Source organism: Syngnathoides biaculeatus, chromosome 14 (genome assembly GCF_019802595.1).
Source record: "Syngnathoides biaculeatus isolate LvHL_M chromosome 14, ASM1980259v1, whole genome shotgun sequence".
Classification (NCBI taxonomy): domain Eukaryota; kingdom Metazoa; phylum Chordata; class Actinopteri; order Syngnathiformes; family Syngnathidae; genus Syngnathoides; species Syngnathoides biaculeatus.
In genome coordinates, this window is record NC_084653.1 from 989,937 (window position 1) to 1,006,594 (window position 16,658).

At 44.3% G+C, this 16,658-nt stretch overlaps 1 protein-coding gene across 4 annotated transcripts in view; it reads right to left on the reverse strand.

The window, feature by feature from the left end:
* Positions 1-16,658, reverse strand: part of LOC133512217 (cobalamin trafficking protein CblD-like) — a 66,059-nt gene that overhangs the window by 22,832 nt on the left and 26,569 nt on the right. For 3 of the 4 annotated variants that reach the window (XM_061841627.1, XM_061841625.1, XM_061841628.1), the window contains 4 exons: positions 10,680-10,812; positions 9,510-9,718; positions 2,667-2,769; positions 2,194-2,324 (listed from right to left, as the gene is read on the reverse strand). In XM_061841627.1, the coding sequence (XP_061697611.1) occupies positions 2,194-2,324; positions 2,667-2,769; positions 9,510-9,718; positions 10,680-10,737 (501 nt within the window). In that variant the 5' untranslated portion in view covers positions 10,738-10,812. The remainder of the gene's footprint in view (positions 1-2,193; positions 2,325-2,666; positions 2,770-9,509; positions 9,719-10,679; positions 10,813-16,658) is intronic. The other variant, XM_061841629.1, reaches the window with a different exon arrangement.

Sequence of the window (16,658 nt, forward strand, 5' to 3'; positions counted from 1 at the left end):
AATTGATATTGTTAACACTTATCTACCGTAATTCCTGGCCTACAGAGTGCACGTGGTTACAAGCCTCACAGAGTACATTTGTAAAGGAAATACTATTTGGTCCAAACATACGCCACACCTGTGTAAAAGCCGCAAGTCCCCACATTGAAACCCACATTGAAACTAGCCTTAAAGTCTTTCTGTGTACCGTCATTCTTTGGAAATATCTCGTTACGCTAACGCTAACAGAGCCGGTTAAAATATAACTTACTAGTAAATATCACTAAGACACGGCGGTAACACACCAGCAACACGCTAGTATAGCGCTAACGATACCATAGCACAAATAGGGCCGATAAAAGTCACTTCCCCTGCACAAGTATTCCACTGGTCTCATTCTTATCTTTTCCACTCGAGTGCCCCGTTGCGGACGTTAGAAAAAATGCACAAATTAGCTGCATCACCGAATAAACCGCAGGGTTGAAAGGGTGTGACAAATGTTGCGGCTTGTAGGCCGGACATTACAGCATATAGATTTTACATCTTGCACATCTTATAAGGAATAGTTCCTATAAACAGAATTGTCTCTTGTACTTTCCTCCTGTTGCTATGTTGTTCCTTGTTCTGCATGTCGTACCATGGCAGCACCGACTGCCGGAGAAAAATTATTTGTGTGTTTTTACACACTTGGCCATTAAAGCTGATTCTGATGAAGGGTCATATTTATTTGGCAAAGTTTTAAGGCAGATGCACTTCCTGATGCAACCCTCTACATTTACATATTGCACTGGCTTGTGGCCCCATCGGCCTGCATTGAAGTGAACATGTTTTACTTTATCAAAAAGTTGTGGGGGGAGTTTTGTCTGGAATTGTTAGTTTTGTTATGTCAGATTTGGCCCTCAGCGCTCTTTCTCCTATCACTCTCAGCACCGGCTCCCCTCAAGGATGTGTACTGAGCCTTCTTCTAGACTGTCTGTACACCTCTGTTTTAACGCCCATCCACCCCTCCAATCACTTCAAGTTTGCAAATGACAACTGTGGTGGCACTCATCTCATGGGAAGATGAGTACGCCTACTGTGCTGAGGTCCAATATCTGTCTCTGAGGTGCTCTGCAAAGAACCTGATCTTAAACACAAAGAAAGCAAAGAACTTATATTGGACTTTTGTAAACAAAGTTGACCCAGCCCTTATTTTAATTAACGCTGTGTGGAAATAATGCACAGCTATAAATTTCTTCGGATACAAAATTACAGACACCTTCTACTGGACTACAAATACCACAGCCATTGTTCATAAGACCTAGCAACATATTTAGTTCCTCAGGGTTCTAACAAGAAAAAACCTCTGTAAGAGAGAGCTGGTAGCCTTTTCAGCTCTGTTGTTGAAAGGATTTTAACATACTGCATTACCTCATGGAATGCAGGCTGCTCTGTTGTGGACAAAAAAAGCACTTAAGGGAGTTGTAAAAACTGCAGAAATAGTCATTGGCTGTCCTCTTCCACCATTACATTATGTCATGTAGGGATAACATCTGACTAAGTTACTTGAACATCGGTCAGGAAAATGTTTTTTTATTTTTAAATGTGCCGTTCTATTGTCTGCTGTTATCTGAACATAATGATGATTGTATTGCAATACATATTTTTAATGAAGCACTTTTAAATGCTGATTTGTTATATATGTTACTGTATATATTGCTATGGTTGCTGATGATGCCCTCGGATTGAATGTTGTAGTTTTTATGTAAAGGGCGGCATGTGCAATTTCGTTGTGTTTATCTGCAATAATAAAACAAAAACGTGAAACAATTCAACAATGTTGTTAGTCTTCACACATGTTCTCAGCGCTTGAAACATCTATTCATCCATCACTTGTTCTCACTAGAGTTGTGGGTGTGCACGCATCGATTTCAGCTGACTTCAGGCAAGATTGGGTGTACACGCGTAAGTTGGCCAAACACAGGGCACAGAACCATTCACACTTATATTCACACCTGTGGACAATTTAGAGTGTTCAATCAATTTACCATACATATTTTTGGAAACTGGGAGAAAACCGAAAGCAAGGGGGTTCATGCAAACTCCACATGGGCCCTCAGACACTGTGAGGCAGATGAGCGAACCACTCACCCACTGTTCCACATTTTCAAACATTAAATGTATTTAGAACCAAAATCAAGGATTTATATTTTGCGGCACTTTACAGGAGCTTACCTTCTCAAGCATGTGATCTCTTTCTTCTTCCACAGCAGAACACCATGTGGTCATATCATTCATGGTCTTTTGAGTCACTGTGACCACAGTCACATGAGAGGCTGGAGCCTCAGGAAACAGGTACTGCAGGTCTGTTTGTCAAAAAATTCAAGATAAATTATTTACTACAACAATGCCTTTCCACATGCTGTCAGAAAGTTGTAGAGAGGTGGTCTTCTCCAAGTGTGGGATACTAGAACAAGACCAAAAGTCAAAGTAAACAGGAAGAAATCACTTCTTCAACATTTTCCCCACTTCAAGAGCAGTATTGACACAGATTTCAGAGTCACAGAAGGACAAGCAATTCATCATTGATTCTACAGTTCAAACCAAAGTCAGTATTAAAAACAGGGAAAATACATGACAAACTAATTATTCTAATAAAATGCTGTGGAGCCTCAACTTCAGTTTTAACTGTAATGTCAGTGAATTACCTTGCATTAGTTTTTCAGGGCATGACTGGGTGAGACACTCCACACATGAGTTGTCAAAATCCTGGTTTTCTTTATTGATCTTGCGATTTGTGGTTGACTCATCCTGGACATACATGAAAGCAACACACACAGACACAGATGCAGACATGCAGACACACACACACACCACACACACACACACACCCGTTAAAAACCACCACAAGTTTGTGGAAGTGGACAAAAAATGTCTATCTATAGATACTGTGTACAGCAGAACCAACCCTTCAGATGGTACAATATGGCCACCAGGGATTCGTCTGTTAGTCGGGTATGTTCTTGTTAATTTCTATATTATCTTCTTTTCCGTTAAGCTTGTCCTGTTAGGGGTCGTCACAGCGTGTCATGTTTTTCCATCTAAGCCTATCTCCTGCATCTTCCTCTCAAACACCAACTGCCCTCAAGTCTTCCCTCACAACATCGATCAACCTACTCTTTTGTCTTCCTCTCGCTCTTTTGCCTGGCAGCTCCATCCTCAGCACCCTTCGACCAACATACTCACTCTCTCGCCTCTGGATATGTGCAAACCATCGAAGTCTGCTCTCTTGAACCTTGTCTCCAAAACATCCAACTTTGGCTGTCCCTCTAATGACCTTATTTTTAAATCCTATCCAACCTGTTCACTCCAAGCAAGAACCTCAGCATCTTCTTTTCTGCTACCTCAAATTCTGCTTTCTGTTGTGTCTTCAGGGCCACCGTCTCTAATCCGTACATCATGGCCGGCCTCACCACTGTTTTATAAACTTCGCCTTTCATCGTAGTGGAGACTCTTCTGTCGCATTGAAAACCAGATACCTTCCGCCAACTGTTCCACCCCGCTTGGACCCGTTTCTTCACTTCCTTACCACACTCACCATTGCACTGGATTGTTGACCCTAATTATTTGAAGTTGTCCACCCTCGCTATCTCTTCTCCCTGGAGCCTCACTCTTCCCCCTCCAACCCTCTCATTCACACACATATATTCTGTTTTAATACGGCTTATCTGCATTCCTCTCCTTTCCAGTGCATGTCTCCATCTTTCTAATTGTTCCTCCACCTGCTCCCTACTTTCACTGCATATCACGATATCATCTGCAAACATCATGGTCCAAGGGGATTCCATTCTAACTTAATCTGTCAGCCTATCTATTGCCACAGCAAACAGGAAGGGGCTCAGAGCTGATCCCTGATGCAGTCCCACGTCCACCATAAATTCTTCTGTCACAACTACAGCACACCTCAGCACTGTTCTGCCGCCCTCATAGATGTCTTGTACAATTTTAACATATTTCCCCGCCACCCCAGATTTATGCATGCAGTACCACAGTTCCTCTCTTGGTACTCTGTCATAGGCTTTGTCTAGATCCACAAAGACACAATGTAGCTCCCTCTGATCTTCCCTGTACTTGTCCTTTGCATCGTCAAGGCAAATAATGGATCTGTGGTACTCTTTCTAGGCATGAAACCATACTATTGCTCACAGATACTTCTGTCCTGAGTGTAGCCTCCACTACTCTTTCCCATAACGTCATTGTGTGGCTCATCAACTTTCTTCCTCTATGGTGCCCACAGCTCTGAACATCACCTTTTGTTTTTAAAAATGGGAACTACCACACTTTCTCTCCATTATTCAGGCATCTTCTCGCCCGCTAGTATTCTGTTGAATAAGTTGGTCAAAAACCCCACACCCACCTCTCCAAATTGCTTCCATACCACCAGAGGTATGTCATCAGGACCAACTGCCTTTCCGTTTTTCATCCTCTTTAGTGCCTTTCTAACTTCCCCCTCACTAATCATTGCCACTTCCTGGTCCTTCACACTTGCCTCTTCTACTCTTCCTTCTCTACCATTTTCTTCATTTATCAACTTCTCAAAGTATTATTTCCATCTATTTAGCACAATATTGCCACCAGTTAACACATTTCCATCTCTATCCTTAATCACCCTAACGTGCTGCGCATCATTCCCAGCATTCTTTTTCGTGGAAGTTGTAGGCTCATCTTCTGTGTCATCACTGGGCCTTTTCCCCTCAAAAAGAAACTTTCTAAAGACATCTGTTTTTTTACTCATTTTGCTAGCTTGTGGGCGTAAATTTTGGCGTTCAAGTGACTAAGATGTGACTAAGACAATCCGGTCATTTTTAATTTTAAAGATTGTTCGGACTCGGATTATGAATAGAGCGTCAGTAATTAATAATTTCTTTGGCGGCCCAGTAGCAATTGATCCATGGACCGCTCCTGCTTTAAATAGCATGCACATTGGAGCCCAGCAGTGTTTAATTATCCTGAATGGACTTGATGAAAGCCACACAAATGGCTTCATCAAGGAGTGATCTCCAACTTTCACTGTAGCGATTCGCACCGGAGTGTGAAAAATTGGAATCAGAAGCAAGACCTCCAAATTTGAGATGATGGTCCTCAGTCAGAAAAGGCTAGCGTGTCCTCTCAGGGTCAGGGTCCTGCCCTAAGTGGATTAGTTCAAGTGTATTGGGGTATTGTTCATGAGTGAGGTAATAATGGACTGGGAGATCGACAGGCGGATCATCTGCAGTGATGTAAACGTTGCATCGGTCCGTTGTGGTAAAGAGGGAGCTAAGTCGAAAGGCAAAGCTTTTAATTTTGCAGTCAATCTACATTTCCATCCTCACCTATGGTGACAACATTAATAAAAAAACAGCTAAAATCAATATGCATTTACAAAACCTCCATACAGTCAATTGGAATTGCACTGTCCTGTGTGCAGCTGCTCTCAGCCAAGCCTCAGCAGTGCTCGACCAGCAGCAGCAGTCGCCGCTGCCGCCTCTCGACCATGCCTCGGCAGTGCTCAACCAGCAGCACCCGCCACGGCCTCTCGAAAAATGCCTCAGTGGTGCTCGACCATGCCCCAGCTGTGCTCGAGCAGTGTCAGCAGCCGCCGCCTCTCGACCACGCCTCGCTGGGGCATCGTCCGCAGCTGTCACCTGCTCCTGGTTTGGTTCTTGGTTTGCCAATGGGACCCTCCTCCTGGATGTCCACCTGAGTCGACCCGTAGAGACCCTGGTGCTTGGGAGTCTCAGGCAGACGTCTGCTAGGAGGGTCGCAATAGCGGAGCAAGAACCAAACAGGAACGGGTGAAAGCTGCGGGCGAAGCACCGACGACGAAGGATCGAGAGGCGGCAGCTGCTGCAGGTCGAGCTCTGACGATGTGTGGGGGAGAGGCAGAGGCAGTGGTTGCTGGTGGAGAACTGCCGAGGTGTGGGCGAGAGGCAGCTGCTGCTGCTGGTCATGGACCGCAGAGGTGTGGGCGAGAGGCGGCAGCAGTGGCTGCTGATCGAGTACTGTTGAAGCATGGGTGAGAGGCAGCTGGGGATCAGGCACCACGAAAGCATAGACAAGAGGCGCTGAGGGGTCAGAAACCGCCGAGGCGTGAGCGAGAGGCGACGAGGGGTCAGAAACCGCTGAGGCATGAGCGAGAGGCTACTGATTTCAGGCACCGCTTAGGCATGAGCAAGGGGCTGCTGGGATTCAGGCAGCTGAGGATCAGGCACTGCAAAAGCATAGACGAGAGGCAGCGAGGGGTCAGAAACCGCTGAGGCATGAGCGAGAGGCGACAGGGGTCAGAAACCACAGAGGCATGAGCGAGAGACGACTGATTTTCGGCACCGCTTAGGCATGAGCGAGGGGCTGCTGGGATTCAGGCACCGTTGAGCCATGAGCGAGAAGCAGCTGCCGGTCAGGACCCGCCGAGGCATGTGAGAGAGGTGGCTGTGGGTCAAGCACTGCTAAGGCATGAGCAAGAGGCGGCTGGAGGTCAAGCACTGCCGAGACATGAGCAAGAGGCGGCTGCAGGTCAAGCACCGCCAAGACATGAGCAAGAGGCGGCTGCAGGTCAAGCACTGCCGAGACATGTCCAAGAGGCGGCTGCAGGTCTAGCACCGCCGAGACTTGAACGAGAGGTGGTGGTGGCTACTCCTGGTCGAGCATCGCTGAGGCATCGGCAATAGGCAGCTGGGGATCAAGGGAATGCCACAATGGTGAGAGGTGTCGAAGGGCCAGAAACCACAGAGGCATGAGCAAGTGGCGACTGGGTTCAAGCACTGCCTAGGCATGAGGAAAAGGCGGCTGGGATGAAGGCAGCACCAAAGCATGAACCAGAGGCGGCAGCGGCTGCTGCTGGGCGAGAGGCAGCTGGGGTTCAGGCACTGCCGCAGCATGGGTGAGAGGCGGCTGTGGGTCATGCACCACCGAAGCATGGGCGACAGGCGGCAAGGGGTCAGAAACCGCCGAGGCATGAGCGGGAGGTGACCGGGTTTAAGCACCGCCTAGGCATAAGCAAGAGACGGCTGAAGTTCAGGCACCGCCGAGGAATGAGCGAGAGGCAGCTGCAGGTCAGGACCCAGCGAGCTATGTGCAAGAGCTGGCTGTAGGTCAGGTATTGCCGAGGCATGAGCCAGAGGCGACTGTGGGTCAGGCACCGCCGAGAAAGGGCTGCAGATCACATACCACTGAGACATGAACGAGAGGGGGCTATGGGTCAAGCACCACCAAGAAAAAGGCAAGAGGCGGCTCTGTGTCAGGCACTGCCAAGACACAAATTGACTCGGACTAAAAATATGGAGGGAAAAAACAAAACTAAAATCAGAATCAGAATCGGGCAGGGGGGTCATATAAGTCAAGGCCCTCCCTCAAAATCAGAAAAATCTGAATCTAAAAAAAACATATGGCGGTTAACGGATTGGACATGGAAGGTAATCATAATACGTGGGGGGCTATGGTGAAAGGGAAGGAGAGGACAAAAGGGCGACGTGACTGGCGACATCGCGTTTTTCCTGGTGGCACCTGTTCTGGCGATCTCGTTCTGTCATGAACATGGGACTAGGGAGAGGACCCAGATGCAGGGCTTTGAGGCTGTGACATCGTTTGGAGAATGGTTTTATTCCAGGCAAAGGTCAAACACAGGAAGGCAGTCCAACAAAGGCAACCACACCGATGTGAAGCAGTTGTTAAAATAAATAAACTGTGGTCATCCAACTAAATATGAGTCTAGTGATTCAAAGGGGCAGCACGGTGCAATTGGCTGGCAACCGGTTCAGGGTGCATCCTGTCCCCTGTCCGATGACATCAGGGATAGGCTCCAGTAATCCCGTGACCCTTTGTGAGAATAAGCGGCTCAGGAAATGGATGGATGGATAGATGATGCTTGAAAATTTCAAGCGCTTGGGGGAATTAACCTCCCAAAAGTGGGTCACGCCCGAAAAAGTTTGAAAACCATTGGTTTAAGGTGAATTGGCCATTTTAAGACCTTCCACTTTTTTTCCCTGATGAACTCCTTCTTTGCGTTGGCAGTGTTTTTGGTCATTGTGTTGTTGCATGATGAAGCTTCTCCTGATTAGTTTGGATCTATTTTTCTGTAACTTTCCAGCCATGTTTTTCTAGATGTGAGAATTTTTCTGTTGACAGTATATCAACAAAGACTAGTGAGCCCGTTCCAGAAGCAGCCATGCCAGCTCTAGGCAAGACAATACCTCCACGATGCTTCACAGATGAGTTTGTGTTTTTGGGGTCATGAGAAGATCCTATTTTTCTCCATACTTTGGCCTTTCCATCACTTTGGTAGAAATTAACCTTGGTCTCAGCAGTCCATAAAACTCTGTTCCAAATTTTTTGGAGTCATCTCTGTACGTTGTAAAATCCAAACAGTTTATTTTTGCTGAAGACTTGTTTCCATCTTATAGTATGTCCTATATACTTCTTTTCTAGAAGTCTTTTTCAAGCAGTGGATTGTGATGTCTTCACCTCTGCACTATGGAGGTTGGCAGTGATGTCTTTGGGTGTTTCTTCTTTCATCTTTCTGTCATCAACTGCTGCTGATCTGCTTGGCTAACCTGTTCGATGTCTGGTGGTCAGTACACCAGTTTCTTTCATTTTCAGGACATTCCAAATTGTTGGACAGTATTGGCTATGCCCAATGTGTGTGGAATATTTCTGATCAATATTCCCTCTTCTCTCAGCTTCAAAATGGTTTGCATTTATCCCAAAGACAGCTCTCTGGTCTTCATGTTTTCTTAACAGCAAGTACAGTTTTCACAGGTAAAACCAAAAGCCAAAAATCTAATTTTGTATGCAATCAATCCAAAAGACAACACCTGAGGAACTAGAACTGCCGAGACGTCATGTGGGTGGAATTCTGAAATTTCTCATAGTCTCATCATCATCTAAAGATCTGAAAGCCAAATGTCTTCAGCAGATAACGACAAAAAAAGTGAGGGGGTAATGACCTAGCTGTTCCAATCTTTTTGGAGGAAATACTGTACATTTTTAAGTTGATTGTCACTATTTCCTTATTGGAGCCGCCACACTGAGAAAGGTTTAGCCCATGTCATTCTGCTGTTTCCCTGTGGCGCGAAGATTGGAGGCTATGCACAATGTGGGGAGTCTATCAAAGTCTTCCCAGGTCATTGTGGTCTTTGCAGTGGCTCTAAGCGGCAGCACCTCTCAGTGTGGATGGCTCTCACAGGTTTGTCATTCTTTGCCTGGATCCTCAGTGCCTTGACATATCTATATACTTTAGATCAGTATGTGCTGTATGGGTGTGTACATGCAGGTATGCATTTTCCGGTGGGTGTGCATTGCATTTAAATGTCAGGGTGGAAGAATTTTCCACACTTGTCATTCCTTTGTCAGTTTTTATTTCTGTGCAGCACTTTGTGTAGCATTTTAATAGATGAAAGGTTCTATATAAATAGCTTTGATTTGTTTTGAGCAACACTGCAGGAGAAAAAGTTATGAATGGTCTGAGGCTGCAAAAAGTCACTGATCTGATCTGTGATATTTTGTATTATACTTACGAAAAATTCTTTGCTAGGCAGTCCAGGCATATATTTTTCGGGCCTCGATGGGGTCAGCAATAAATCAGGCACCTTCTTTTTTATCATTGTTGTCTTTGGTTCCGAAACCTGCGAATGGCATTCAAACCCCAAATTATCGGGCATTTGGTAGAGATGGTCCCTGACATCAAAAAATCCATTGGTCTCATCATGCCACAATGGAAGTGGTCCTGAAACAGAAGAAGGCAACCCCAACTGTTCTAAAACAGACACTAACTCACAAAGCACAGGATTTTTTTAGCTTGGTGTAGACACTTGGAATCCTTAAATAATGAACAAAAAGCACTAAAACAAAACTTTTGAAACAGAAGTACAATGGTCTTTTAAATCTCTTGCTATTAAATACAGTGGTACCTTCCATTCATTCCGGAAGTCCTTTCGTAATGGGAATTTTTCATAAATAGAATCGTTTCTATTATTCAACAAATAACCTCTATCGCCCTCCCCTACCCCCACCAAAAAAAGAAGCATTCAAAGTACAAATATAAAGAACAAAAAAATTGTTCATTTACCTTTGGCATTGGGCGACTATGCAAAGAGAAGGCTGAGTGAGAAGCGAAACGCATGGTAGGGGACAAAGGAGCAGGCAAACGTTTGACAGTTGAGAAAACATATGTAGGAATTTGCACACGTACAACTTAATCCCGCTAAATTTTCTTGGGGGTCCATGGTGCCGGAAGATGAATAAACTTGCAAAAATCACAAAAAAACTCACAAGTTTTACATTCCCAATGTGTGCTAGCATGTGACATTGTATTAAAGCGCTATCGTGTGATTCGGTGACACTCGAGTGTCCAAGCGAAATGAAAAGCATCATGAGTAAAGACTGACGTCCCTCCTAACTATTGGGATGCCAGGAAGATGCAACGGCAATAGCCAATAGAAGACCATCTCTCTCGCCGCACTTTCAAACCAATATATAGAATATTTACGTTCGGTGCAATTTGGGGTCTGCGAATCCAGCGCCTATTTTTGCCTTTCGCATCCTGAATTTTCCTTTGTAACTAGAGACAATATTTTTTCCAGGAGTTTTGTAACCTGAATTTTTCATTAGTGGAGACGTTCATGAGTAGAGATACCATCGAAATTGATTTTAAAATGGGAAAAAGAATGACAGAAAATATGCCATACCATTGATGCAAGTGGCCATTGCCACAGAGCCATAGGATCCATGAGTAGCAAAGCCCATGGTGCTGGCAATATGCTGTACCAAAGCATTCAGGCCGGGGAGATACGTTGCCAGTTTGGTTCTCCTGTACAACACCTGATCAAGTAATCATATGTATTTTATGTTAGTTTCAAACACATAAATTGAAAACACAAGTGTCTTTTTGAAGAACATTGGGCATTAAAAATATTGTGTATTCAGGATAAACAAGTCAAGCACAAGGCACAAGGCACTTTTATAAACAATCAGAATGGAACTGAAAAAAAAAACGAAGGTTAGATATCACTTTAATGGAAACAAATTTCAGAATCAGAGTCAGCTTTATTGGTCAAGTGTGTAAAAACACAATGTATTTTTCTCCGACAGTCGGTGGTGGCTGGGTACGACATTCAGAACAAGAGATATTTGTCTATTCCTATTACTATCACTACCAGGTGGTGATCAGTTGACAGCTCTGTCCCTCTCTTCACCAGAGTGTCCAAGACTTGCAGTCGCAAGTCTGATGACAGGACTACAAAGTCGATCCTCCAACTGCAGCAGAGGGTATCCTGGTGCCATGTGAACAAGTGGACACCATTATGCCTGAACATGGTAATCATTATGGAGAATCCATGATGAACACAGAAGTCCAATAACAAAACACCACCAGGTTCTAATCAGGGGTGCCGTTCTTCCTAATCACGCCCTTCCAGGTCTCATTGTCATTACCTACGTGAGCATTGAAGTCACCTAGCAGAATGATGGAATCCCCAGAGGGAGTGCTCTCAGGGACTCCAAAAAGGGTCGGTACTCTGAACTGCTGTTTGGTGCGTAAGCACAAACAGTCAGGATCCGTCCCGCCACCTGAAGGTGGAGGCTGGCTGCCCTATCATCCACCGGGGTAAACCTCAACATACAGGCCCCAAGCCGGGGGGCAATTAGTATACGCACACCTGCTCGGACTCTCTCACCGCGGGCAACTCCAGAGTGGAACAGAGTTCTATTCAATCAAGTCCTCAAGAGGACTGGTACCAGAGTCCATGCAGGGCATAGAGGCAAGTCCAACTGTATCTAGTCAGAACTTCTCGACCTCACGCAACAGCTCGGGCTCCTTCACTCCCAAAGAGGTGACTGTCCCTAGAGCTAGCTTCTGTAGCCATGGATCAGATCGCCAAAGTCCACGCCTTTGGCTACCGCCCAGCTCACATCACACCCGACCCCGATGCCCCTCTCATAGCCCATGGAAAGGGGGATCCATGTTAACCTTTGAAGCTGTGCCCAGCCGAGCCTCATTGGTGCAGTCGCCTTCGAACCCCACCTTAAGGCCTGGCTTCAGAGGAGGGCCCCAGTGACCCGCAGCCAGGTTTGCCAATTCGACATTCTTTAAACTGAACAAAAAGGAAACAAAGACACCAGTTCAAGTTTGACAGCTTGAAAGGAGAGAGGAGAGGAACTGTCTCGTACAATTCACCACTGCACTCTCTGATTATCCTCTCCTTAGCAGTTTTATTTATGTAGTTTCAAAACGCCCCTTATTTATATGGATGTTACAAAAAGGAGACGTGAGCAAAACATAGTTGGAAACAAAGTGTACTTGTTGTTTGTGTGTGTGTGTGTGTGTGTGTGTGTGTGTGTGTGTGTGTGTGTGTGTAAGATTGCTGAGTACATGTGAAGTCATCATTTCTTTCGACAACAGGTGCACCTGGTTCTAACAGTTCTGATGGTTAGATGTTTTTGTTCTTGTGCTATCTCCTGCTAGGCGGCTGCCACATTATCCAGAGCAGAGCAAAGCATTTATTTACTGGAAGCAGATATATGATAATTATATTCACAATTATTCCTATATTTACCCCCTGTTTATCCTACATTTGCTACCACATTATCTAGAGCAGAGTAAAAAAGGTATACATATAGTAACACTGCAACTCTCATTGCCTGATTATTGTCACAAGAATGTGGTTTTACATGTGCTGATCTATTGTGTCATTTTAATGAACTCAAATTCAGTTTTTTGTATGTAGTTATCCACTTTGTTTTTCTGGGACCTTGTGTGGTCCCCCCATAGGTACCACTCGAACAGAAAAATTAAAATAACGGGTAGCGTTTTCATCCAACGCCAAAATGTAATTGTTTAGCCGCCATTATGATAGCAGTCCCACTCCCCTAAATGCCTCGGTTGAGTTGTTTTCATCACTGGGTTGAGACGGAAGTGTTCTAAATACCACTACCCCCTTTGTAACCAGACTACACCGACTTTGGGAGTGGGAATGAGAAAATCTTACAAGTGGCCAATAAAAACAAATTAGTTTTTAGTATTAACAATGATTTCAAAATCAATAACCTTCTTACAACCGACAAATGAACTCAAGTATTCCTTTTTGCTATTTTTAAAGCTTTATGGGGTTGTCAATAACTCCTGAAAGGGACCTTCCCACTTGTATGAGTTTTTTTTTTTCCTTTCTTCATCATTCATCTATCTCTCATTGTGTGGAAAATATTGGTAATTTGTATGGTCTCCCAAACAGTGTTTTGATTGGAATGAGATCTGTCGTGCTTGTAATGTATGTGTAGTTTGACTAAATCTACCCATTGTGTCCATGGTCTGTGTTTCTTCCATGCATTTCTTCAGTCTGTTCTTAATTGTACTATTCATTCTCTCACTTTGTGGATGGTAAGAACAATGGTGTTTCAAGTTAATCTGGAACATTATTCCTATTTTGTTAACCACTTTGTTTACAAATTGTGTTCCTTTGGTGTGATATCTGTGCATAATGCTCAGCTACTGTTAGTGCATCAGGTTGTTTAGCTGGTAATATTTCTACCCATTTTGAAAGAGCATCGATAATGACTTAAACAGTATTGTTTTCCCTCACTTTTGTTTAGTTCAATGAAATCCATGCGTATTTTCTGAAATGGATATGTAGCCTGCGGAAACTGAGCACGTTTTGGATACACATTTCCTTGTCGATTATATGGAGCACAGGTCAAACAAACCCGATAATTTTATTATTATTTTTTTTTGCATACAAGTTAAATCCACGGGTCGTGTAATGTCTTTGTACTAGGTCTACCATTCCTCGTGTTGAGAAATGAGACTTCCCATGGCTCAATATTGCCGCCTACTTAAAAAGATTTTTGGTAGAATGGATTTTGTATCTGTGCTAACATAAATGCTATTTTGTAATGTAGCACCTTTATTTTTCCACATTTTTAGATCTGCTGGTAAGCTTTAAATTATTCGACCACGGAGTAGATGGGAAGAGAAATGGAGTAGGGGTTATTTTAAAGGAAGAGTATGGCAAAGAATGTCTTGGAGGTGAAAAGAGTATCAGATCGAGTGATGAGACTAAAATTTGAAATTGAGGGTGTTATGTATAATGTGGTTAGCGGTTATGCCCCACAGGTAGGATGTGACCTAGAGTTGAAAGAGAAATTTTGGAAGGAACTAGAAGTAGTTCTGAGCAAACCAGACAGCGAGAGAGTTGTGATTGGTGCAGATTGTAATGGACATATCGGTAAAGGAAACAGGGGCGATGAAGAAGTGAAGGGTAAGTACGGCATCCAGCAAAGGAACTTTGAGGGACAGATGGTGGTTTGCAAAAAGGATGGAGATGCCTGTAGTGAACACTTATTTCCAGAAGAGGGAGGAACATATAGTGACCTACAAGAGTGGAGGTAGAAGCACGCAGGTGGATTATATTTCGTGCAGACGATGTAATCTGAAGGAGGTTACTGACTGTAAAGTAGTGGTAGGGGAGAGTGTAGCTCGACAGCATAGGATGGTAGTGTGTAGGATGACTCTGGTGGTGGGTTGGAAGATTAAGAAGACAAAGGTAGAGCAGAGAACCATGTGGTGGAAGCTGAGAAAGGAAGAATGTTGTGCGGCCTTTCGGAACGAGGTAAGACAGGCTCTCGGTGGACAGCAGAAGCTCCCGGAAGACTGGACAACGAGAACCAAGGTAATCAGAGAGACAAGCAGGGAGTACTTGGTGTGTCTTTTGGTAGGAAACGGGAGAAGGAGACTTGGTGGTGGAACCCCAAAATACAGGGAGTCATACAAGGAAAGAGATTAGCGAAGAAGAAGTGGGATACTGAGAGGACTGAGGAGAGGCGAAAGGAGTACATGGAGATGCGACCTAGGGCAAAGGTAGAAGTGCCAAAGGCTAAACAAGAGGCATATAAAGACATGTACAACAGGTTGGACACGAAAGAAGGAGAAAAGGATCTCTACAGGTTGGCCAGACAGAGGGATAGAGATGGGAAGGATGTGCAGCAGGTAAGGGTGATTAAGGATAGAGATGGAAATGTGTTGACTGGTGCCAGTAGTATGATAAATAGATGGAAAGAATACTTTGAGAAGTTGATGAATGAAGAAAATGAGAGAGAAGGAAGAGTTGAAGAGGCAAGTGTGAAGGACCAGGAAGTGCCAATGATTACTCAGGGGGAAGTCAGAAAGGCACTACAAAGGATGAAAAATGGAAAGGCAGTTGGTCCTGATGACATACCGGTAGAGGTATGGAAGCAATTTGGAGAGATGGCTGTGGAGTTTTTGACCAACTTATTCAACAGAATACTAGCGGGCGAAAAGATGCCTGAAGAATGGAGGAAAAGTGTTTTAGTTCCCATTTTTAAGAACAAAGGGGATGTTCAGAGCTGTGGGAACTATAGAGGAATAAAGTTGATGAGCCACACAATGAAGTTATGGGAAAGAGTAGTGGAGGCTAGACTCAGGACAGAAGTAAGTAAGTATCTGCGAGCAACAGTATGGTTTCATGCCTAGAAAGAGTACCACTGATGCATTATTTGCCTTGAGGATGCTAGTGGAAAAGTACAGAGAAGGTCAGAAGGAGTGACATTGTGTCTTTGTGGATCTAGAGAAAGCCTATGACAAAGTACCAAGAGAGGAACTGTGGTACTGCATGCGTAAGTCTGGTGTGGCAGAGAAGTATGTTAAAATAGTACAGGATATGTATGATGGCAGCAGAACAATGGTGAGGTGTGCCTTAGGTGTGACAGAGGAATTTAAGGTGGATGTGGGACTGCATCAGGGATCAGCTCTGAGCCCCTTCCTGTTAGACTGGAATCCCCTTGGACCATGATGTTCGCAGATGATATTGTGATATGCAGTGAAAGCAGGGACCATGCAGAGGAACAATTGACCCCTCCGTACAGAGCACTTAACCACGTCTGCTGAAGTGACGTCACGCCACGTGCGCTGACGTAAGACAAACAATTAGTAAAAATGGCAAATACAATACAATACATTCTTAACTGAGACAGACGCCATGCTTCTGATTTCATTCAAATCAACGATATATTATAGATTCTAAATACAATACATTGTTAACTGAGAGAGACGCCATGCTTCTGATTTCATTCAATCATTCACACGTAGCAATGTTATGCTAGCAAAGAACGTCTCATTCATTTATACAAGACGTGTATTGAAAATCAAATATAGGGCATATCTTCGTGCAAACACAGTCTGGTTAGGCTTCGGCCGCGAGCCGGCAACAAAGCGACACGTTTGTGCAGTCGGATCATCACTAAATATTTCTCAAAAAAGAATAAGTGTGTCAATCGTTCACACGTAGCAATGTTATGCTAGCGAAGAACTTCGAATTCATTTATACGAGACATGTATTGAAAATCAAGTATAAGGCATACCTTCGTGCAAACATATCTGTTCCGGTTGATAGTAGATGGATTTAGTTGATGATGCGGTCTTCCACAAAGTGTGATCCATCGAAGGCATTTTTCGTACTGGGTCTTCAGTTTTGGAAAGGGTACGAATCGAACTCCACCAACTAGCCTTTCAGGATACCTGTCGTCACTATTACAAAGTCCGTGACTACACCTTTTAACCATATTTTTTGTTAAATAACCCATATACGTGATAAAACGCTAACAAAACCTATACTGGACCATGCAATGTTGTCTGAGAAAATGGCGGGAGCAAAAAG